The sequence below is a fragment of the Phytophthora infestans genome, genomic scaffold, assembly GCF_000142945.1.
Source record: "Phytophthora infestans T30-4 supercont1.18 genomic scaffold, whole genome shotgun sequence".
NCBI classification, from domain to species: Eukaryota; Oomycota; class Peronosporomycetes; order Peronosporales; family Peronosporaceae; genus Phytophthora; species Phytophthora infestans.
The window spans coordinates 255,317-278,575 of record NW_003303741.1 but is presented as its reverse complement, the minus strand read 5'-3'; the positions used below and the strand labels follow the sequence as shown (position 1 = coordinate 278,575).

The window sequence follows — 23,259 nt, the reverse complement described above, 5'->3', positions numbered from 1 at the left end:
CGAACGCGTTGACGTTCCTAGACGAATTTATACGATGATCCAGCAGGACCCTTGCACTTTTACAGCCACTGAGACGCGTTCTCACCAGAACTCTCCAATTGGTACCTCGCGCTGGTTACGCTAGTTTTCGCTGCGCAGTATTGTTCTGACATCTATGAGAACACGACATTTAATTAAAGTAGTAATTTGTAAGTATCTATTTGAATTCAAGCTCGAAGTGTAAGCATAGTGAAAGAAATTTAATTATAATGTTCGGTGTATTGTGCTACTGGTGTTGCCACTTGAGCTTTAACGCATAGCGGAAGCGCTGCAAATGTCCAGGGTGCAATTTTTGTGCCACAGTAACCGTGCAGTCAAAAGTTTATTTCTGGCGGTAGCAGCTTATAATTCTACAGCTATTAATAATAATTCTGTAGTACCAAATATGATTTTTCCTGTGGCTCACAAATAGGGAGCATCCTTTTATTTTTCGGGATCCGTCTTTGACTTCTTGTAGCTAAAACCTGTTCTTTTCTCTCTCGATACGACACTAGTTGATGTTGACTTCACCTTCGAGTTGCTTGTCCACCGAGGCAACTGAAGTCTTTACAGCGACATTTTGTGGATGCATACTTACACGCCGTAGAGAGTGCAGCGCGGGTAGATCGGCGAGCCGGGGAAGCAACGATAAAACCGGCAGCCAGGCCAGAACGACGATCCACGGACACAGCAACGTGGCCAGTTCAGCGAACCGCGGACGCAGCGACCGAGCACGATCTCATTGCTGCCACCCATGATGTTAGTAATATCGCCTGTCGTATAGCCCCCACCCATATTCGAGACACCCGACGGCACGCCGGGCTGCTGCAAGGCAGGCTGCGTGAGAGGTTGTTCAGGTTGCTCAGGCTGGTCAGGCTGCTGGTCATCCCCTTGCAGGTGACGTAGGTGAGCTCCTACATATTATGTAAAGTATAGCAAAATAGGGTGTTAGCGGCAAGGTCTGCTAACGACTGCACGGATGCCCACACTTTTTCCCACCTTGCTTAATTACCTCGAAAGCAAGAGCTCCTGAAGCCACGCTAGCGCCAATTGCCACCAGTAATACCGCAAAAATCTTCATCTTACTCAAGTCCGGCGCTACAAATTGGCAACTGAGTGCCACTCAGTGAGTGGTGACCTTTGTTCTGCGACGTGCGCGACTGTCCAATGTGACGAAAGAGGGATGATCACTTTACGTGTTGTGACGTGATACGCGCACAATTACTTTCTTGTAGCGGAATCATTGTTCACTGTCACAAGAGCTATGAATTTCTTACTAAATCGATAACGACATGATAGCGGCGAAATAAAACATCAAGGTTATTTTTTGGTATTTGTCCTCTCATCACTACGTTTTGTCTCGTCACTACTAGCAGGACTCTTCACCACACGACACTTCATCATGTTGACTTTCAAGGTCGCATCTGTCCGTCAGGGTCAACATTAGCGCTTGCCCCAGCGCAAATCAATTCACTGCTCACATCCTTCACGATTTCCGACTTAGAAAATGTACTTGCAGCGCGGCCAGTTCCACACGCCTGGGAAGCACGGGGGACGGGGACGAACGCCAAAGCGACAACGTGGCCAGTTCCAGGATCCCGGACGGCACCACCAACGGCATTGAGGCCATGGGTAACAGCGACGGCCGATGAATTCGTTGGTGCCGCTCATGGTGTTCGTATTGTCACCAGTCATGTAGCCTCCACCCACATTCGAGTAACCCGTCGCCAGGCCCGGCTGCTGCATGACTGGCTGCATAACTGGTTGCTCCGGTTGCTCAGGCTGCTCTGGTTGCTCAGGCTGCTCCGGTTGTTCGGGTTGTTCGGGTTGGACAGGCTGCTGGTCATCCCCTTGCAGGTGGCGTCGCGCTCCTAAGTAATAGAAAAAATATTAGCAACGATCGCACTGGCGAAGTAGCCATCACCATCGAACTGGTTTGTACCGCCCATGGTGTTTGTATTGTCACCGGTCATGTAGCCTCCACCCAAATTCGAGACACCCATCGACATGCCCGGCTGCTGCATGACTGGTTGTATGACTGGTTGCATAGCAGGCTGCATAGCTGGTTGCTCGGGCTGTTCGGGTTGCTCAGGCTGCTCGGGTTGCTCAGGCTGCTCGGGTTGCACAGGCTGCTCGGGTTGCTGATCGTCACCTTGGAGGTGGCGGAGGTGAGTACCTAGGTATTGGATAGAGTTAATATGTGAAAAAGTTTCCGGAAATACGTAAGAACAACGACGCTATCTCACTTTGCGTAGCGACCTCGAGCCCATACGCGCCTTGGGCAATCACAAGTACCAAAAGCAGTAGCACTGCACACGACTTCATTGTTGCAGTCAGCAAGTTCTTCGGTGGCTTCGCAACAACGCTCCAAAATGGCAACTGAGCTCTTGGATGAAGCTTGGTACATTGCAGTTGCCGGCACGTACATTCTTGACAACCCTAACGGGCCGATCTTGGTTGACCAAACTGCGGTAAATGTCATGCGAGATTTTTGTCTTGACTATTGACTTTCTGCGACGAGTCCTCAACACTGAATCCGAAACAGCGAGACCGCAGCGATGTTGCTCGTCTCACATGACGTGCCTCCTTGCGCATGCAGAATGTTCCTAGTAAAAGGTCTATCGATACATAATTGCAGGCCTCCTAATTTGGCTTTGGAAATTACAGTAGAACGTTCCAAAGTGGTCGCATTGCAGCGACAACGATATATTCATAGCGATCAATTTGGTAATCCGACCGAGCTATTGTGATTAAACAGTAACAAGTACTGCTTTGCAGCTAGAGGACCACCTTTGAGTTTCGGATCCCAAAAATAAAGACTAAGCACAGAGTTCCTCTTCATAAGAGAATACACCCACCCACGCGCAGTTCATGTCTTTCAAATTCCCGCTCTTTCTTCGTCTCAAAGCATTTAGAACACAGATCTGCATCGGTGTAGAACGCACCATTGATAACAGTTGCATCTGGGTTTCGACCTGCTAACCGGAGCGGAGACAGATCAATCTTCCAGGGCTGCCGTAACAGCCACGGCAACGCGGCCAGAACCGGGTTCCAGGACGGCACCAGATCTGGCAGCCAGGCCAGTTATTCATCCGGGGCATGCACATACCAAAGCGCTCACTGTTGCCGTCAAGCACTTGAGAATTGTCGGCGGTCACACCATCTCCACCCATATTCGTCGGCATGGCAGGCTGCCCGTCATCCGACTGTAGGTGGCGGAAGCGTGTTCCTATGCATTGAACGGTGGTAAATGGGTAGAATTTTAACGGGGTCGTATACAGGTCAGGCCTGATTATTGGATCAGGTTTCATTTCCAACAGGATCCTCCTACATAAGAAGAAGAATCGAGCAGTGAAGAAGATGACGAGGCTGTAGATGTCGACAGTGATGATGACAACGAGGGCGTCTCTGGTACTAGCAGCGAAGGGGACGCTGCTGCTACGAATTTGGGCGCAGATGTGATCAGCAATGACAGTGATGCCGATGAATGCGACACTGAAGCCGACGAACCTCGTGCCGCGCAGACCATCGTGGTCTAAGCATTTAACCCAACTGCTTAGCTTCATATCTTTCACTTCAATATGTAGCTTAGCAATTGGTCCTGTGTTTGGTAGGGCCGTCAGGAAACCCGCCTGACCCAATTATCAGGCCCTACCCGTAAACGACCCCAAAAATAGCTAACCCGTGTATGCGCCTCGTGCGAGTGCTTATTTTCCATGACCTTTATTCGGCGGTTCCAGCTGCTCCATGCAGAGGAAACACTTGTTACAGTCGCACGTTGACAACTTGACAGGATTTCAAATCTCTAAGTGTCCAAGTTGCTCGCCGTCTACGGCGGACCTTCGCTCGTCTTGATTTGCTGGCTCGTGGTGTGTCAGTCATGACCTGGTCCATTGACGTTCGAGCGTGCCATTGTGCCCGGGTACGGAGCGATCCATCTGGCCTAAGGGCACTGAAAGAGGGCGTGCCCGATGTTTGAGCCAGCCTTAGCGAACTAACGGTCCCCCGACTCATGCCTTCGTTTACTGTTGCGACTGAGGGGGCACAAGCTCCAACTGTTGCTGGTTGAAATCCTTAGATCCTCACTTCCCAATTTGCCACTTCGGTGCAACACCCCGCACAAGAGCTGCTCCCAAAGGAATAACTCAATCATGAAGCTCCTCTCTACCGCCTTTGCTGTGTTTGCACTCCTCGCTGCTACGACGGAGGCTTCCCCCATGCTCCGCCAAGCAGCGGAGGGAAAGAAGAGCAAGAAAACTCAGCAACCGACGGAAGCTCCGGTACAGCAAGACGACCCGACCCAGCAGCAAGACCCTACTCAGCAACAGGATCCGACGCAGCAGAACCCGACTCAGCAACAACAACAGTCAGCACCGTCGGGCAGTGGTTGCACCCTTTCCGGTACTTACAAGAAGGGCACGGACATCTCCAAGTGCAGCAGTATTACTGTGAGCTCGCTCAGCGTGCCACCCGGTGTCACGCTGGACCTGAGTCTTGCCAAGACCGGTGCCACTATCGAGTTCGTCGGCACCACCACTTTCGGTACGCAGAAGTGGGAAGGTCCTCTGGTGCGTGTCAGTGGAACTGACCTTACCGTCAAGGGCTCCGGTATCCTCGACGGCCAGGGTGCTTGGTACTGGAAGCAGGGTCAGTCGATCACTCGCCCGGTCTTCTTCAAGCTGCAGAACGTCGTCAGCTCCACTGTGTCTGGCTTTACCATCAAGAACATGCCATTCCGAACCTTCAGTATCGTCACCAGTAAGGACACGACACTCTCAGGTCTCACCATTGACTCGAGAGATGGCAACGGCTTGGCCAAGAACACGGACGGCTTCGACCTGACCAAGAACGACCACATCACGATCACCCACAACAAGATTTACAACCAGGACGACTGTCTCGCCATGCAGTCCAGTACCAACACGGTCTTCAGCTACAACCTGTGCTGCGGTGGCCACGGTATTTCGATCGGTTCACTGGGCGGTAACAGTGTTGACCAGTCAACTACCGTCGATGGTCTCACAGTCGAAGGAAACACGATTCAGAACAGTGACAACGGCGTGCGTATCAAGACCATCATCGGACTGAAGGGTCTGGTTTCGAACGTTAAATACATCGACAACGAGCTCTCGAACGTCAAGAACGCCGTCGTCATGCACTCGGACTATAGCAAGGCCAAGGGTGGCTACACCGGTTCTCCTACCAGCCAGGTTACCATTTCAGGTGTCACCATTTCGGGTCTTACGGGCTCGGCGACGAACTTGTATGACATTGTCGCCAACCCAAAGGTGGTGTCTGGCTTGGACTTCTCGGGCGTGTCTGTGAGTGCATCGGTCAAGGGCAAGCTTGCTGGTCTGCCCAACAGCATCGATCTTTGAAGTTACAGTGCGCTTCTCGTCTAGTGTTAGTGAATCGGTGGTCGCTTGAAGTCCAACGCGCAAATAATGGAAGTATGTTTAGATTGTTTTTAGAACAAGCTTAACCCCTCTGTTACCGCAAAATGAGCCCGTGAACCACTAATTTTACGTCATAACTTACGGCGTAGCTTTTACCAGCGCGTTTGTATGGTGCTTCTATGTGCACTTGCCTATCCAAAACGATGGGAGGTATACGTTCTCAAAGGTTTTGACACGCTACGTCGTATATCATACGACGTAAGGATGACCCAAACGACACGGACACCGACACTTACGACTTTGTAAGAGTGAACATAAAAATTAAAACGGGAAGACGCAAGCGAATGCACACATAGAGCAGGGCTTTTCGATGACTGACATGCTAAAAGAGGAACAGACACAGAGCATATGGTAAAGGACGTCACATTTATGAAGCAATGAACACACTCATCGTCAGGGGGGATAACTATGGAGGGCCTCCAGCTGGGATTAGTTGTCCTCATCGTCTGGCGTTCCTTCGCATTCACGGTTCGGCCTCCTCGTCAGCACCCTCATTGTCTTCGCGGAGAATCTCACGACGAGTCTTCTTGCGGACGCCGACGGTTTTGGGAGCGCGGCGCAGCACGACTCGCTTGCCAGTGTGCTGGGATCCTGTCACCGCACGCGAAGTCCTCGTGCCACACTTGGAAGAAAGTCTTGTCGCCACCTCTGCGCGCCTTGCCACACAGGTAGAACTTGGCGTCGCCGTTGGAGCAGTCCGGGCAGTAGTAGGTCGTCTGGAACGACTTTTTGAGCTCGCCTCGATACAGCGAGCACACCTTGCACGACCGCTGACGCCTCTTCTGGATGCCGCCCCTCACAGTCACCCAGTCGTTGAACTGCACGAGCGTGTGCCCGGAGAATGCAGGGCGCCGTCGCTTGCGTGCTGCTGGCGACGGAGTGGGGGCTGCCATGAAGTCTTCGTCCTTGAGCTGTAGCAGCTGCTTGTGCAGCATGCTCAACCACTCGTATCGCTTCATGGGCGTCTCGCCGGCGAGCCGACTGGCCTCTTTATGCGTGAGGTACGCGTTGACGAGCGCCAGGTCCAGTAGTCCGAGGAAAAGACTCTTATAATACTTCCGGAACCTGAAGGAGAGCTGGATGGAGGAGGACTGGAGGCGGAGCTGGTCATGCACGTCGACTCCTCCCATCCAGCGCTGGTAATCCGTCACCAACTTCGGGCACTTGAACATCGAAGTCCCGAGCCCCTTCAGGTTCCGCTGGATCCTGTCCTCTGCCATGGACACACCTGTCGCGAGGTAGTGGACCGGCTTCCGGTCCCACCAGAGGCACGAAACCATGGTCGGCACTGCCGTCGATCTTGCGAACTTGAAGGATCCACGCTCGATGCGCCTTGGTCGCGTCTTATGCTCCGCTACGATGTCGCGGTTGAAGCCCAGGCGGTTCGTCATGATCGTACCGATCACGTAGATTGACATAGAGAGAAGCTGGATGGCGAGGGCTACGGACGAATAGAAGCGGTCGATGACCACAACCCGGAAGCCACGATGCCCAGCTAGAACAGTGCTCAGGTTGCGGATGACTGCCGCAGCGCCCGTCTTACGGTCATATGCCTGCGCAGCAGACTCGCTGGCTTGGCGTTTTCCGACATAGATCTCAAACCTGAAAGATACGACATTGAGAGCACGGTCAAAATCATCAAGTCATAACTTACGACCTAGCAAATCATACAAAAAAACATTCGTCGCTTACCGGTGGCAGTACGCAGTCAACGAGTCGCATGTCATAAACATCTTGGTCCCGTAGCGGTGAGGCTTGTCTGGCATGAACATCCTGGTCGTGTTGCGTCTGGATGTCGCCGGCAAGACACCTTCGTCAAACGAGATGATATTCGGCGGCTTCCACGCGCTCAGGAACCGTTCCTGCAGTACATCAACAACGTCACGGATCTTCCACAGCTTGTCTTGACGGTTCGGGCTGTCATTGTTCGCGAAGTGTAGATCGCGCAGGATCGACGTGCAGCGGTTCCGGCTCATGTACTTGCCGAACGCACCTGCACTTAAAGCACCATCGTCGGTCATTGCCCAGTGCTGCGAAAAGCGTCGGGTGGGGCTCAACATATGAGCCACGAGAAGCCCAATAACGCACAAGATCTCGCGCGGTGAGTAGTCGCTCTCCCGACGAATACGGCGTCGAAGTTCACGAAGTGTACGCATGTTCTCCGTTCTAGACGTCCGCGATCGTTCATAACGCGCTCGATGGTCCACCGTCTGCCTTTTCATCCGGTTCGTCTCTTTGGTGATCCGCATCCACAGGCGCTTCGGTAGGAAATAAAACATCAATTCAAGAGGTGATTCTTTCTTCGAGCAAAGTTCTGGTGTTGGATGGGCGGTCTCCTGCACCAATCCGCGAAAGCAGGACACATCGTCCGCAAAAACTGTCGAAGGCGCGCTCCAGGCAAAGTTTCGCAGCGCTTCCTGGTCCATCTGCTCGATGGACAAGGTGCCACCCAGGGCCTCAATGAAAGCGGCATCCATGTAGGGCGACTCCTCGTCGTCCGATACCTCGTCCTCGTCTGGATCAGGACGGACAGGCTCCACGTCGTCGTCGTCAGAAAACTGGCCGTAGTCGGAGCCTGAACTCAGACTCTCGTACTCCTCTCTAAGATCTCCAGCCTTCATCAAGTTTACATCAGCTGGATCGCGTGGTACAACTGGTCCTCCAGCGTCGTCACCCTCGCTGGCGTCTCTCGGCTCCTCCACCGTGTCGTCCTCAGAGTCTAGGTCGGGCTCCGTCTCCGAGAGCAGCCGCTGGAAAGCTCCGATCACGACACTCTGGTCTGAGTCATGCACCGCGTCAGCACGTAGCGGGGATAGCCCAAAAGCTCTCCCAACCGCGTTCTGCGACAACGCAGGTGTGCCATCGTCCTCGCTGTCACTTTCGAACAGCGCGTCGACTGTGTTGGCCGAGAGAGCCACATTGCAATCAATCTGCGACGCTCGCACCATATCTCCATCACCGCTGTCGCCCCCACCGCTCCCAGCTTCACCGCCGCCACCGCTCTCAGCTTCACCGCCCCCACCGCTCTTGCCCTCACCGTTATCTCCACTCTCCTCGCCACTGCTGTTGTCCTCTTCATCCTGAATCAGTCCGGTTGTGATCGCGTGCTCCACCACCGCTCTCTCACCTACCACAAACCAAGTTAGAAATGACGCATAGTAATACTGCAATAGCACAACATACCGTAGAGCACAATCTCGCCTTCTGCAGGAACCTCGCTGGACGGCCTGACGTACGCCCAATCGTTTGACAGTCCGGTGGGAGGCTTCGACCGCCACCCCGCGGCCTTGAGCTGGCGCCACAGGTGGCCGAAGTCTACCAGGCGCGGATCCAGGGCGGGCGCTGACACCGACGCTTGAGCCTCAGCTTTGGTCCTTGCGCTCACAGAGACCGGCATTTTGCTTACGTCTCAGCCGGCAAAATCTGGAATGGCTGAGAGTGCCCGAAGACTTCTGGCCACTCATCAAATGATGACAGTTGGAAAGGTCCACTTGAACCCTTTTCCTCGTACTGTCTTTGTGTGTGCAGCAAAAACCTCTCCAGCCTTATATCCGATCGGCCCCAAATTTGATTTGATTTCAGTATCAGGTCGCCGTTTCCGAGCCAACTCCAATATGAAGAAAACACTATGTCGTAAGTTACGACGTACAATTTGGACTATGTCATAACTTATGACGTTGGTAACAGGGGGGTTAAGTATCTTTCTGTTAGTCGAAGTATCCTACTTTTTTCCCACAAAATTTTGCTTTCTTCCTATTAATAGTAAGCTTAACCGCAATTTCAGGTCACTTATCCACCTCCACTGAAGACAGCATAAATCAATCAAGGACGCAGTAGTTGACTTGGCACCGGCGAGTCATTTGAGAGTAGGGAGTTCAGATTAACAGGGACCACCAAAGCGGCACCGTGGCCAGTACTGAGTCAAAGGATTGCACCACCAAGTGCACTTTGGCCAGACCCGTCTGCCGGGTCGGCAGACACCGCCGCACCAACCCTCGGCGTCGGCATGTTCAGTTACCATCCCACCTCCATCCATATTCGAGACACCCACCGACATACCAGGTTGCACACCAGGCTGTATGATAGGCTGCATCACAGACAGCGCCGGTTGTTCCGGCTGGTCGTTCCGTTGCAGATAGCGGAGGTTGTCTCCTAGGCATTGAGACAGCAGATAAGAGCAACTACTTTTTGGAAGATTCCCAAAGCCAATACTGTCCTACCTTGGGTAGCGACGTCTAGCCCACGCGCGCTTGAAGCGACGACAAAGGTAATCGCCAGCACCAAAAGCAGTACAAACGACTTCATCGTAAGAGAGAGCACTTGAACTTTGAACGTGCTTGTCCTTCACTAGAACTCTGCAAATTGGCAATTGAGCAGTGCGTTGATTTAAGGAATACGGTTAGATCTGCGACGAGTGTTGAGTGTTCTCTCGTCCCACATGACTTGCCAACGGCCTAATGCAGCAGTGAAATACTCACCAACTCTGCTAAAAGTTATCTATCATTGATCGTTCGTCTTGTGTACTTCAAAGAGGTAAAATCACTTTAAACTACTTGCCTCCTACACTTAACGCTGCGTTCCGAGCAGCATTATCGGCGACATCGTTCCACTTGGATCTCCAGTCCTGTTTTCTCGTATGAGCCTTCACATGGGTCCATCGAATACGACGACTGCCCTTTTCCGCCACCAGCAGCTCCAGCAGATCGCGATTCTGCACTGGAGTTCCATCCGACTTGTTCCAGTTATTCTTCTGCCACGTACCGACCCACTCTGTCATGGATCGGATCAGTAGCATACTATCGGAGAAGATGTACAGCATCCGAGATCTCTCAGGATCCTCTACATTGGCACGTTTCATGGCTTCCAGTGCTGCCATATACTCCGCTCTATTGTTCGTGGCTCGGTCCTCCACTAGCTGCTTGGCCACGTTCCACTGCTCACAGTGCGGGAAGATACAGGCGTAACCTGCACGACATTTGCGACGTCCGTTTTCCAGTGCGCTACCGTCACAGAAAGCCACCAAAGTTTTGGGATCTTTGGGGTCTGGATCGTCATTTAGTCTCGTGGTTGATGCTGCGTGTTGATTCACGAACGCTTCGGCCTCCTCTTTTGTTGGAAATTTCTTGAAACTGGCGCTGAACAAATTTTCGACTTGAATTTTGGCCTCTTTCCACGTCCGAAAGACCCCCGTCTTCCTCCCTTTGGCCACAGCGGGCTTGGAAGTGTCTGCTGATTGAGCTTTATTGTCGTGTTTAAGTTTCTGAGCGGAAGGTGGTTTCAATTCATCTTCGACCACGGTACTGTAGTCTCTAGGTCTTTTGACTTTAGGGTTTGACTGAGTACCGTTGTAGGCGTCCATGAAGGCCTGTGCCTCGCCCTGGGTCTTAAACTTCTTGTATCTGCAGTCAGTGAAGCCTTTTACCTGCGCTTCACACTCGCTCCACGTCGTGAAGACGCCAGTTGAGCGCCCCGCCGCTACTGCGTAGAAACCTCCCTTAGCCATAGAAAAAAAGTTTTGTAATTCTGAAGAATTATTTTGTGTATTTGTGATTTGTAGAGTTGTTCGTCTAAATTTGTGATTGGTCTGTAATTTGGGTGTGAGGGTTCGAGACTTGGAAGATTACCTTCTTCTTCCATTCGCCAATACGCCAGTTAGTTCACATTTCTAAGATGGTTGCATCCCGCCACAACCTTCACTGCGCGGTCGTTGTAGCCATTAACGACCCATTTTACGATTATTATGCCAAAGCGGGCCGTAGCCTTTTTTCTGGCGTATGGAAGATGGGCGTCTTGATGTCTGGAACACAGCTCGAAATCGTGCGAGACCCGGATGCCGCACTTCGACCAAGGTACTCTACAGGTGGGGAGAAGCCTCGAGAGCCTCGACTGATCGTTGAAATCGACGTTGGTGGTCGGGGAATTATTGAAACGCAGAGAATATGTCGCGAATATTTTGATCTCGTCCCGATGCTGCGCGCTGTGCTCCTGGTCTACTTAAGCTATCGGAAGGGCGATGAGTTTGCGTGTTTGATGGTTTTGTACCGTCGCGGTGTTGACGGCGGAGCGGTGGTTGAAGATGTGGTAAGTTTCGGGAATGCTTCAGTGACTCCTGGTATGGCGAAACGAGTGGAGAGGTCATGCTTTTATCGAAAATTGCCTCTTGTTACGTCCCAAGACACTGATTATGACTCACAAAGTCCGTGGAGAAGTGCTGATCGTCCATTCTTGGAGATTACAGCTGCAGACTTGTTTTACAAGGCTCTAACGGATCCCGACCACCCCTGCGAAGTGAAAGAGAGCCTGCACATTGACTTCTGGAGCATTTACAAAGAGATTAATGAGTTCTCAAAATGATCCCAATGTAGCGCAGAGGTGCGGGATTTTATAATATCGTGATTTTTTATTTTTTACTTACAAATAAAAATGTGCCTTTGACAGTTGATGCGGGTTTTCTTGAACTTTTCTCAATTTTCTGATGGATGCAAATGCATACTTTTTAACGACTCTCAGCACCATTACATTTTTCCCTGGTGGTTGCACAAGTGAGCCATGGATCGCGAACGAATCGAGCGAGATATTACGGAGCTTTCACACCGCTTGGACACACGAACTGGTTCTCCGAACGCCGCCGATGTCGACAAGTGCCTGGATTTACTGGATGAGGTGGATGCTTACTTGACTCACTCCGTCTTCGGAAGTGATCGCGATGTCGACCCTGAGCCAAATATTGTGGCTCTCGGGACCACTGGCGCCGGCAAGAGTACCGTTGTGTCGTTTCTCTTCGGCGAACGTATTTTTGTTCGTCATGCCTCTCGCTACTCTCGAGTGCTAGTTGCCATTCCAGCACTGGATGGCGTCGAAATTCGAAGTGGCTCAGTCTCTGCAAGCCTACTTCCTATTGTGAACCACGTCAGCATGCAAGATGAAGACGTTGCCGTGTGGGATATGCCTGGGTATCGTGATACGCGGGGCCCGTTCGTGAAGTTGGTGGTGCATTTTATATTTCAATGGATGCTGAAAGCTGATAAACCGTTGAAGTTTATACTCGTAAGTCCGCCTTTGCACGAACGACCCCAGATTGTCATGCTGCAGGACATGATTAACAGCTCTCTGATTCGTAGAGACAATGCCATTATTGTCTACACAAAGTGCGGACCCGAGTTTGACCCAAACAGTACATCGGACCTTAAAATTGTCGAAAGTAAGCTTGACATTCGCTCCTATGCTCTTCCGGCACCAGCGCCAGGAGACTTTGATGGTCACGACTACTCGCAACAATACTGTGGAAGGAAATGTGAGATTCTGCAGACGCTGCGCGGTCTTCATGCGTCTAAGGTGGAACATGACGAAAAACTACCTGATGCGGCAAAATTACTGCTGAAATTGCTCACGGAAAGCTGTGTTCACTTTGTTCAAGAAGAATTGTCAGCACGCTTTTTGGAAAATTACAATTGGGAAAGTTATAAAGCAACTTTCGAAGAAATCTCCAACACGTTAGAAGCTTTGAAATGCCCCGACAAAATTCCTCTAAGTACCTTGGTGAGCATTCTGTCTCGGGTTGCTCCTGCTGACTACGATAATGACCCAGCGCTTTGTCGAGCCAAACACCGGCTTTCTGTTGTAGAAACATTGCATGGTGGCGATACCCGCTGTCATATAAGTGATTAATTGAATGCAAAGTGTCGCCTTGCACTGGAAGGCGCCAAAGAGAAGCTTTTAGAGCTGAGGAATGCAGTGAAGGCGTATCGCTCGACTCACGAGATGCACGACAGCTTGGTTATCAGTGCGTTTCAGCTTCGATTGTCAGAGGAGCTAGAAACGATCAATGAGTTTGTGCGGAAGCATAAAGCGGAGTATGTCTTGGCAAAGCGAGAAGTGATCCCCATTGTTACCCTCATTGGTTACGCGTCACTCGACATTGACGTGAATATTCAAATGTGGGTAGAAATTGCTTTCATTAGCCCTACAATCGTGGTGACTACATCACGTGCCATGGATTTATCAGCAAAGTGCCAAGCGAAAAGTGCGACGCGCATCAATGATGATGTTGGACGACATGGAGCTCATGGTGAGCCTGGGCTTCCTGGCGGGGACCTGACTGTTGTGTGCAAGAAGTTGCAAGATGATTTGCACGTTCTTCAAAGCACAGTTTCGAATGGCCAACGTGGAGGAGACGCGCAAAATGGCGGTGATGGAGCGGATGGAGCAGATTCGTCATTCTGCGTGGCAACATTCGAGGAAATGATCCATTGCGAAATCGAGCATGGGCTTTTAAATCGTGACTATTCAGCCCCAGCGGGCTTGGAAGGTGGTCTCCAACTGGTGGAACACAAGAGGAACGATTCTCCACTATCTGGGCGAGTGTACGGCACACCTGGGGTGGCAAATGTCGTAGTAAAAAAGGATTCTGAGTCTGGAAAACCACGAATTCAAGCTGGAGACGGTGGTCGGGGTGGTGCGGGTGGACAAGGTGGCAAACTTTTCATCATGCAAGCAAATCAAAATGTTTGGGAAGGAGTGGGATTGATGGGACGGCAAGGTTGTAATGGGAAACCAGGCAAAGCGTCTCATGACGGTTATGGTAGTCCTAGCTTTACTGCAACGATTCAGCAATGGTACTGCAGAGGCGGGTGGTTTGGGAATAACTTTGCCGATCCCGAAATTGATATCCAAGTCGAAGAATTAAGGGCCGAGGAGCAGCCTAAAGTCGTTCACGGGGGAGTTCCGGAAGGGAATGGGATCCTCGCTGAAGCTGACGACGATTCTCCTTTCAATTTTGTGATGGATGAGTATCGCCACTACCATTCCAAGCTCGCAGATGCATTTTCTCAGTGCGACTTTAGTGATTTCGAGATTGACTGAGAAACGACAGGTGCAGAGCATCAGAAAACTTTGCAGTGGGTTTAAGGATGCATAACAATAGGGCTTTTAAGTAATTATCCAAAATTACTATCTTTCACGCATTTATTTATTAATTATGGACGAATGCCATTTTTTACCCTGCAGCATCTTCGGCTTGAAAGCGCGCCAATCGAATTCTAGACAGCGGCAAAGTTACACTTACACAAGCAAAGCTTCACAATTACGAGAAAGCATCGATGTTTTGTCACCAACCTCCATTCGCGATTTCTTAACTGCAATCGGCCCCCTGAGATAACACAGCAAATCCATTGACAAAATAGAGCAAAAATAGTGTATGGGCTATAGCGCTAAAACATGTATTAACCCCTTGAGCGCGAGACTCTCTCTGCGCCAAATAAACTTGTATATTTGAGTATAGGGTTTCTTCACAAAACTTGGTATGTTTTAGTATCAGATATCCCGAATAGGCGCACGTGAAACCCACTGAGGAAATACCATCGGTCAGTAGAAAACTACTGATCTGTCCCCAACGCGGCGCTGCCTGCACAACTACTGATTTCACAGCTACTGGAGTGCTGTTAAGTTCGCATTTGCATTTTCTCTTAGTCCTGCCTCGTTTGGTGTTAAGTTCGCATTTGCATATTCTCTTAGTCCTGCCTTGTTTGGTCTATCAGTCTCTGACTCCGGCAAAAAGACCTCCTCCTCTACTGACACCGTCACGTAACCCACCACCTATGGACGATGCACGCTCGGCGTCCAGCTCTCGGTCGACTTCGTTCGGTATGCTAACTTCTCTGCTTAGACGAAGCTGCCAAAAGAAGCCGTCCAGTCGGCGCTGGATCGTTCGGGCGTGACGCTGTCGGGGGTTGAGCGGAGGCATCGACCAAAATGGCGAATGCCACGGAAGTGCACTCCACAAAAACAACCATATAAATAAAGGCGTTTAGAGCAGCTAAAAAATGGTACACCGAAATAACATATTGACGTTGAAGTAGCTGGGTACACAGCGTATCCAACTGTTACTCTCAGGGTACGTTAGTAGAGTTCTATCTACTCACAGAGATTGACTCCCCAGTCCGTTTGCTGCTGATATTTATTGAGAGTGAGGATCAGTAAGTTAATCTATTGGAAAGAAATACCTTAATTATTAATCAGCAGTCAACGCTGATATTTATTGAGAATGAGGATCAGTAAGATAATCTATTGGAAAGAAATACCTTAATTATTAATCAGCAGTCAACGATTGCAATTGTTTGTGTCGTTAGTTTCCTTATTTGTGTTGGAAACTCAGTGTCTGCAATATTGGTTCGCGTCGCGTATACTCCCCCATACTTTTGGCTGGAGCGGTCTGAGGTATCAACTTTTGCGTCCTCCCTCAAAATACCCATGCTTATAGCTGTAGCGATGTCAGAAAGATCTACCACGAAGGGAGAACTCCCATAATTCGGAGGCGGCTTTCGAGGCATGGTACGCTTAGGGCAAAAGCGGTTTTGCTGAAGGCAGCAGAAATGTAGCTTTGATTAGAGTTAGGTACGGATCGAACTTTATCATTTTCTACTGATTGCCGTCTTTTCTGTGCCGCGTTGGGGACAGATCAGTAGTTTTATACTGACCGATGGTATTTCCTCGAAACCCACTCCTGCCTATCGTTAGCATGTATCCTCCTGATAATGATTGCAAACCGAAGTAAAGCATACAGTATTAGCTTTTAACATGTATAATGAAGGCCAAAAGCAGCCAGGATGTGAGATGAAGGGTTGCCATCCGTGCACAAAGACGTTGTGATAGAAGCATATGATATCCGTTGTGACGCAAGCTACTGATAAGTCCTTTGGCTCTGCGATGCGCGTTCGCTTTGGCTGGATCCTGACCCTCTGCCACTTCCTCAGTTGATCCCTCAACCTCGCTTGATTTCCCGTCATTCTCCTCAGCACCACCCCCTCTTGACAATGCTCGCGCTGGCTTGCTGGCTCGAATCTTTCTCTTACGAGCCGAGTGTGGAAGCTGGGTCCCGCCACACTTTGTGCCACAAGTCGAAGCAGGTCATGGGTATACCGTTGTGCGTACGGCGAGCTTTATCACACAGAAACCCCCTGCAAGAATTCAGTCTGGTCTTCGCCGACTTAAGCTTACAATCACTGCAGTAAGTAGACGAATCACCACCTTTCGCGTCATCAGAGCCTTTTAGCAGCGAGCATACCTTGCAAGCGCGAGTCCTCCGCTTCCTTCCGGCCTGGTTATTACCCAGACGCCATTCATCGTTCTGAACGCGTGTGCGAGTGGCTTGCGATCATGGTGGCGGCGTTGCCAAATTCGTTGCAAGGATGTCGTTGTTGAGAATACCATGCCAATCCTCCTCGTTCAGTTGACGCAGCTCCAAGTGTAGCTCTATAAAAAAATCTGACGTGGGATACGTTTCGCTTCTCATCAATCCCACGTCTAGCGTTGTAGATAATGTCGCATTGATTACAGCGAGATCCACCAGACCGAGGAACAGGGACTTGTAATATTTCTTGTATTTGATTGCCGACTGGAGCGAGTACCTGTTACATCACGTACATACACGATAATATTAATCTTAAATTGTATATTCAGCATAGCAATACTTGCCTTTGTAGACGCAGCTGATTGTGGACGTCGACATCCCCCATTAGAGTTTGATAGTCTTTCAGCACTCTGGGGCATGCAACTTCGGCCTGTTCACTGGATAGCTTGTCCCCCCTCACGATTGGATCCAGATCGACGCTTCCTCCAGCAGCAAGCATGTAACCAGCTTTGTTATCCCACCAGCGGAGCTCACGGAGCCCACTGATCTGCAGATGGTCGACCACCGCAAACGCTCTGCGCTCAATGGTACGCAGGCGGCTCTTTGGAATCTTTTTCTTTCTCTTTCCACCCTCTTTTTTCTCTCCGACTATTGATACAGCCAGCCCCAGTCGATCGGTTTGTATTGTTCCGATAGCGTAAAAGCCCATGGTAAGCAACTGCATTGCCAACCGCACTGATGTATAGAAGCGATCCATGACAACAAGTTTCATCTTCTGAGTCCCTGGCCCCGTAGGCCCGAACACCTCGCGAAGATTCCTAGCCACTGCGGCTGGGTCGGAATTGTAATCCGACAGCACCAATTAATTTGGCTGCTCTTGCTTTCCACAGTAAACCTCAAAACTGTACATCCATTATAAGAGCCAACGTTACCATGTATGTTCACGGTAATGCAACTTTGATACAAAAAAAGATCCCCGAAGGAGCACTTGGTACTCACTGGATACAGTAGACAGTCGTAGACCAGCAAAGCATGAATACCTTAGTGCCCCAGCGATGTTGTTTGTCTTTCATAAAGACACGCATCCTGTTGAAGCTTGACTGCGATAGCAACATGGCTTCATCGAAGGCCATCGTTGCTGGAGACGTGTACCCCATCTGGAACCTCCGCTGCAACGCATCGATGACCGGGCGGAGCTTCCAGGCTCGGTCAACAGCCGCCCGCTCGTCAGCATTGTCACTGAAGTGCAGATAGATGAATAAATCGATCGCGCACCATAAATTGACCGAAGCACCCTTGAGGTATAGCGCCCTCGTCAGTAGTTTGCCCATGTTTCTCCAGTTTTTCTTTTTTTGGCGCAACTGTACGGGCCATTAGGAGACAAATGAAAACACATTGTTTTCTTGCGGTAATGTCAGGAATTTGCTGAAGGCCATCTCTGACCTCTTTCAGACTTTTGCGTTTGAACCTCGGGTGTTTTTTGCTCTTGCGAGTTGTTTCTTGAACACACCGTCGACCCGCTCATTCATCATTTCTTTGAAGTAAGCATTACTAGTATACGTAATGACTTCCCATAGTCTTGGTTACATAACGAAAAGATCCAGATGGTGTATTAGCTGCCTTCACCGCTTCAGGAGTTGGTCCTTCTTCTTCATTATACAGCCTAGGATAATCTTCTTGCATGGCTGGCGACAGCCGTGGTTCGTGTGGCTTTATTAGAGCTTCGTAACGCGTCGGCTTCGTAGCTCGAGACCATCCCGATATTGCTATCGCTCTAGCGTTGCGTTTGATACACTGCCTGTAGTGATTGAGTCATACTCGCCGGCCGCTGCAATCACAGAAGCGCCAAACATCAAATCTGGCTGGGGAGGCCCAGCTTCATCGATACCAAAGAAAGGTTCATTTTCTTCGGAGATCTCGCTGTCGTCCCAACCAGCACCTTCATCATTATCGCCATCGGAATCAAGCGCAGCATACTTCTTCACTCCAGCAACTGCCATTTCTCCGACTGTTTTAGTAAGTAACCACGTACATACACGTTAGGCATAGCACTTTTCATGTATATACAAGAATTAGCCCACCACGACATGTGGTTGCTTCATCTTTCTCTTCTTCATCTGCAGCTAGCGAGCGTCCAATTCCATAAGACGGGCAGCTAGTCGTGTCCGTGTCAGCTGCCTCACCTATGTAGCTTAGATTACGTCGAGTCTGAGGGGTACAAGCTTATTGATACCAATTTTATACACGATAGTGAGTATCTTGACAGTTGGAAACGTGTATATACACATTCTTACCCTTAGTTGAGCTCTGAGAAACTTTATCATCAGCGCTAGACTCATCATTGGCAACGGTTGTGTCGTGCAGTGAAACGGGTCGAAGTATAGCGGCAGTAGGATCGGCAGGTGGAGGTGTAACAGGACTTGCAGCATGTCTGATAGGATCGGATTCGTCTACTGTACACATTATCCCGACATACACGATTACAGCTAGCTTAAACGTGGAAACATACAGCATAATAAAATCATACCTCCGCCTAAACACGCAGTGCTCTCTTCTGCATTTGTGTTTGAGCACTTGTGACTGAGAGCCGTCTTTGACGGATTTTGGTCTTCCTTCGGCTTTGTATTGGCTGCATCAGAAGGCTCTCGTGGGCGCATTAGATTCTTATCTTGGTACAGGGCATCAACTTGTCCGCTTTTGCGTAGCTCCGCTAGAGAGATTAATCAAAATTAGCAAGTAATGTTACAAAGGCAAAACACTATAAAACATTACCTAGTTCGACGCTGCCGAGGTGTTCATGAGCTCTTCTTTGCCCACGAAATAGTCTTTGCCGCGAACTTCTTCTTTCCGGGTATCAGCTACGCATAGTCGCTGGAGAACATGGCCGGCTTGCTTGATGTCCACCCAAGCTTTGTTAGCTCCCGCCATCTTGCCTGGAAAGCTATTTACGCCCAAGTCTAGGAATCTGAAAGTGAGTGAATAAAATGAGTGATATACCGATCGTCTAACTGTAAAACTGAATATATGATAGGCTGGCACATCACAGTCCCTCCATAAAATAATTGTGTAGTGGCTTTATCAGCATCCCCGGCTGTGGATTTTGTTAGGAGGGAAAGATTAAATTCCCTAAACCTTGTTGACTAGTGGTTTGTATTGGTCAATACAAAATCCCAGTCAAAATCCCTTAACGTGGGCCGTACACGATAAGAAATCGTTGATATCATGTACGGTCCACGCTCTCGCGTTCAAGGGGTTAAGGCTCAGACTTATATCGTCCCAAAAGAGGGATGGACCAATCAGCAATCTAGGTTGCGGGATATCGGGATGACCTGTAAGGTTGACACCCCTTCTCGTCCCACTGGGACGTTGTGTGGCACGGTCTTGGGATACACAAATCCCGCTCATCTCAAGTATAAACGTCTATTTCACAGTTGACAGCAGCAGCACACACCTGAAACATCGAATATGTGTTGTGACGGCTCGTGTATAAATAAATACAAGTGCGACTCCTAAAAAAAACGCTGGATACAAATCGAGGCTATCATGCACGAACAAGCTCTGGTAACACTCCTGCTTCTGGAATCGATGGCACCCGTCGTAGTAGGAGGGGGGCAATCTATTATGCTTCTCCATAATTCGTTCAATATGGAAATGGAGGCGATAGACACATACGCTGAGCCTGAAGATCGGGAAATTCTTGCCAAAGAGAGAAGCTCACATTGGGCAAAAATGTTGTATTCTTCCCGAACATTTTTCAACAGCAGTATGCGTGACCTGTTTCGTATGGATGCTATCAGTTTTGAGTCTCTCGCTCAAATTTTCTGTCCTCGACTCGCTCCGGTTCGACAGACCGCCGACGCTGTATTGCCGCATACGCGCTCGGCAATTTTTCTGCTTCTCTGTGCGCAAGGGGTGACTCTACAAAACACCGCTGACCGTTTCGGGGTGGGGCCATCGACAGTGTCCGGAATTATGAGAGAAGCTGTCAAGGTTGTGTGTTGTGAGCTGCAATCGCTGGTCTCGCTCCCTCCGTTTGAGGCGTGCGCATCTCGATTTGAAGAACAATGCGGTATTCCGCAGATAATAGGCTGTATTGATGGATCACACATACCAATCTGTCGACCAGGTGTTAATGGGGATATGTAGTACAATCGCAAGTGCTAGTACAGTGTAGTATTACAAGCAGTTGTGGATTGGAGGGGTCGATTCTGCGACCTTGATTGTTGGCGACAGTCGTGTTTTCAGAAATTGGGCTTTGACACTTTCATTCCCTGAAATTTCTGCCACATCAAAGGCAGTGACGATCGCAACAGTTTTTTTTACCTCTTGGTGACTCGGGTTACCAGTATACAAACTAGCTTGGGATGATATTCGAGTTAGCTGACACCGTGGATCGTGTTTGTGCAAAGCTAAACAAGCAACTATGCCATGCCCGGTATCGGGTAGAGTTTTCCTTTGGTCAATTGAAGTGCCTTAGGAGGATACTACTACAAGGCATTCAATTAGATATCGAAATTGTGCCTGATATTGTTATGCTCTATGCATTACTCAAAACGTGTTGCTGGACAACAAAGACTCTTTTGAATTTGATGACAATGAAGTCGCATACTAAAAGAATATCAAGATAAATTTCCCGACCCAGAAACCGAAGTAGAAGACTCAACTGGTGATAATCTTCGTGCCAATCTCAAAAAATGGTTTGAATTTCGTAGTGGTAGCGAAATATAATATATATACAAATAACTTTTATTTTAAGCACGCAGCGTTGGAACCTATAATCTTATGACAATCTTGATCGGCGAAGGTCTCTGACGGCTCGTCGCTCCTGGATTAAAGTAATACAAAAAAGTAGATTTTATTTTAATGCAGCAGTCTTTCTCTGCTCTTTTAAATACACCAAGAAATTCCCGTAGCAGCACATGTGTTCGTTGTACTGGCAACGTCTCTCCTCTAGCTCCACGGCATGCAATTCATTGGCCTGCGTAAGCGAAGCTTGTGAGCGCTCTTTAAGAATTTCCCGCAGCCTGTCGTATTTGTCGGGACCTCTAAGCTCCAGGGCGCTAACTCAGTCACTAAAGTGGGGTGATCTTTAAACTCTTACTGCTGTTTTTAGCGGTTCGAGGGCAAAATCAGCTTATGTGAAGGCGAATTTCCCTAGAACCTCGAAAATGTCACTAATTTTTTTCGGATTCGTAGTTTTAAGCCTTTAATGAAGACCCCCACTGTCTCATTGTTTAAAAAAACTAATATTTTTCGTTAAAATGAGCTGTGAATATTGTAGTGGGCTGGGAGCATGTACGCTGTAGACTTTGCATAGAGATAGTTACTTTTAGATTAAGCAAAAATAACTCAAAACATTTTGTGATACTGCTGTAAGCCATTGTTTTTTAAGAGTTGTTTTGACAGCAAAATCCGATACTACTTAACGGGCGGACGTGTTGCCGACAAGGGCATAGTTTAAATGGAGTGGGTAAGGCAACAACAAAATACGAGAGGTGTAGATTATTGTTGGTTAGTAGACCCCATAAAGACCCGTAAATAAACTTAGCGCCTAAATGACGTTTAACCATCTGAGAAATCGTTAAACTAAAAAAATAACACTACCCCCCAGTCAACAGCAACAGCAGCTAGACGTCTCGCGACACATTATCCAAATGCTTTAATCATAACTGGCACAGAATCGAGTGTCTAATAACTAATTCTGAATCAGTACAAAATGAACGCTACATGCATTAAAAATATTTCAATTTGAATATTGTAAAGCTTTTATTGAGTTTGGTATGAGACGTGATCAATCTTTAGTTACTAACAAGCTCAAATAAGCAGTACAAGCGGGTAAGTAGTGCAAGCTGGACAGGTCATTACTATCTTTTGCGTCGATGTGGACAACGTTTCATACCGGCTCAGAAATGGCCGGTGATATTGAGCACGACGCTAAACAAAACATATTGTGTAGCGTATGCATAAATGCTACTTGCAGTGCAGGTAATTTTGGGTGGAAGATGAAGATACAGTGTTAGTCAGCAATAATAAAGAGATTGTATCAAGAATCTTGATTCAAAATCATTAGAATAATTATATTTAGTCAGGTAAGCATGATACTGATTCAGATTATAAAAAAAAAATGATTAGGCACAGGGGTTCAGCGGGTATTAAAAAATAATTATCCCGCCAAAATGTAGCAGGCGGGAAGGCCAAAACAAGTAGAACTAAATCTAAACTATCGCTGCGTAGCGGCGGCGCTCGGCTAGTTACAATAATAGTTTAGCCAACATTGATTTGCGACGCTAGTAATCAAATCAAAGGATGCTGGGCGACAGTTTGGAGTCCAAATTGTATAGATTTGGTTTGGTTCCAGATCAGCGCCAGACTCTAACTCGGAGGCCAAGCCCTGATAGCTACCGTGTAGCCGGCTCTTTTTGACCCCCCCCCTCCACGCACACGTAAGAGCCCCCCCCCACTCCCTCAAATCGCTGCATCGTTTCCGATACACGTCATGCGGCTTCTAGTTTGTTGCCCACTGATCGCTCTATTCTTCCTCTATTCATGTGGGACCCGTCTTTAGTGGCTAATGCTGAAATAGACCTGACTGAACACAAGCGAGAAGACGGGACGTAACTCCAAAGTCATCCCCCGACATCTGACAACGACAAGAGC

The 23,259-nt window shown here is 49.1% G+C and overlaps 2 protein-coding genes across 2 annotated transcripts; one reads left to right on the top strand and one right to left on the bottom strand.

The window, feature by feature from the left end:
• Positions 1-4,169: 4,169 nt before the first annotated feature.
• Positions 4,170-5,396, top strand: PITG_10255 (polygalacturonase, putative; the record flags this gene model as incomplete). The annotated part of the gene is made up of 2 exons (XM_002902039.1): positions 4,170-4,298; positions 4,386-5,396. The coding sequence occupies 2 exons, from the start codon at positions 4,170-4,172 to the stop codon at positions 5,394-5,396; spliced, it is 1,140 nt and encodes a 379-aa protein (XP_002902085.1).
• A 4,627-nt stretch (positions 5,397-10,023) lies between these two features.
• On the bottom strand, positions 10,024-10,977 carry PITG_10254 (ribonuclease, putative; the record flags this gene model as incomplete). Its single annotated transcript, XM_002902038.1, has 1 exon — positions 10,024-10,977. One exon carries the CDS (start codon positions 10,975-10,977, stop codon positions 10,024-10,026), a length of 954 nt encoding a protein of 317 aa, XP_002902084.1.
• Between the last annotated feature and the right edge of the window lie 12,282 nt (positions 10,978-23,259).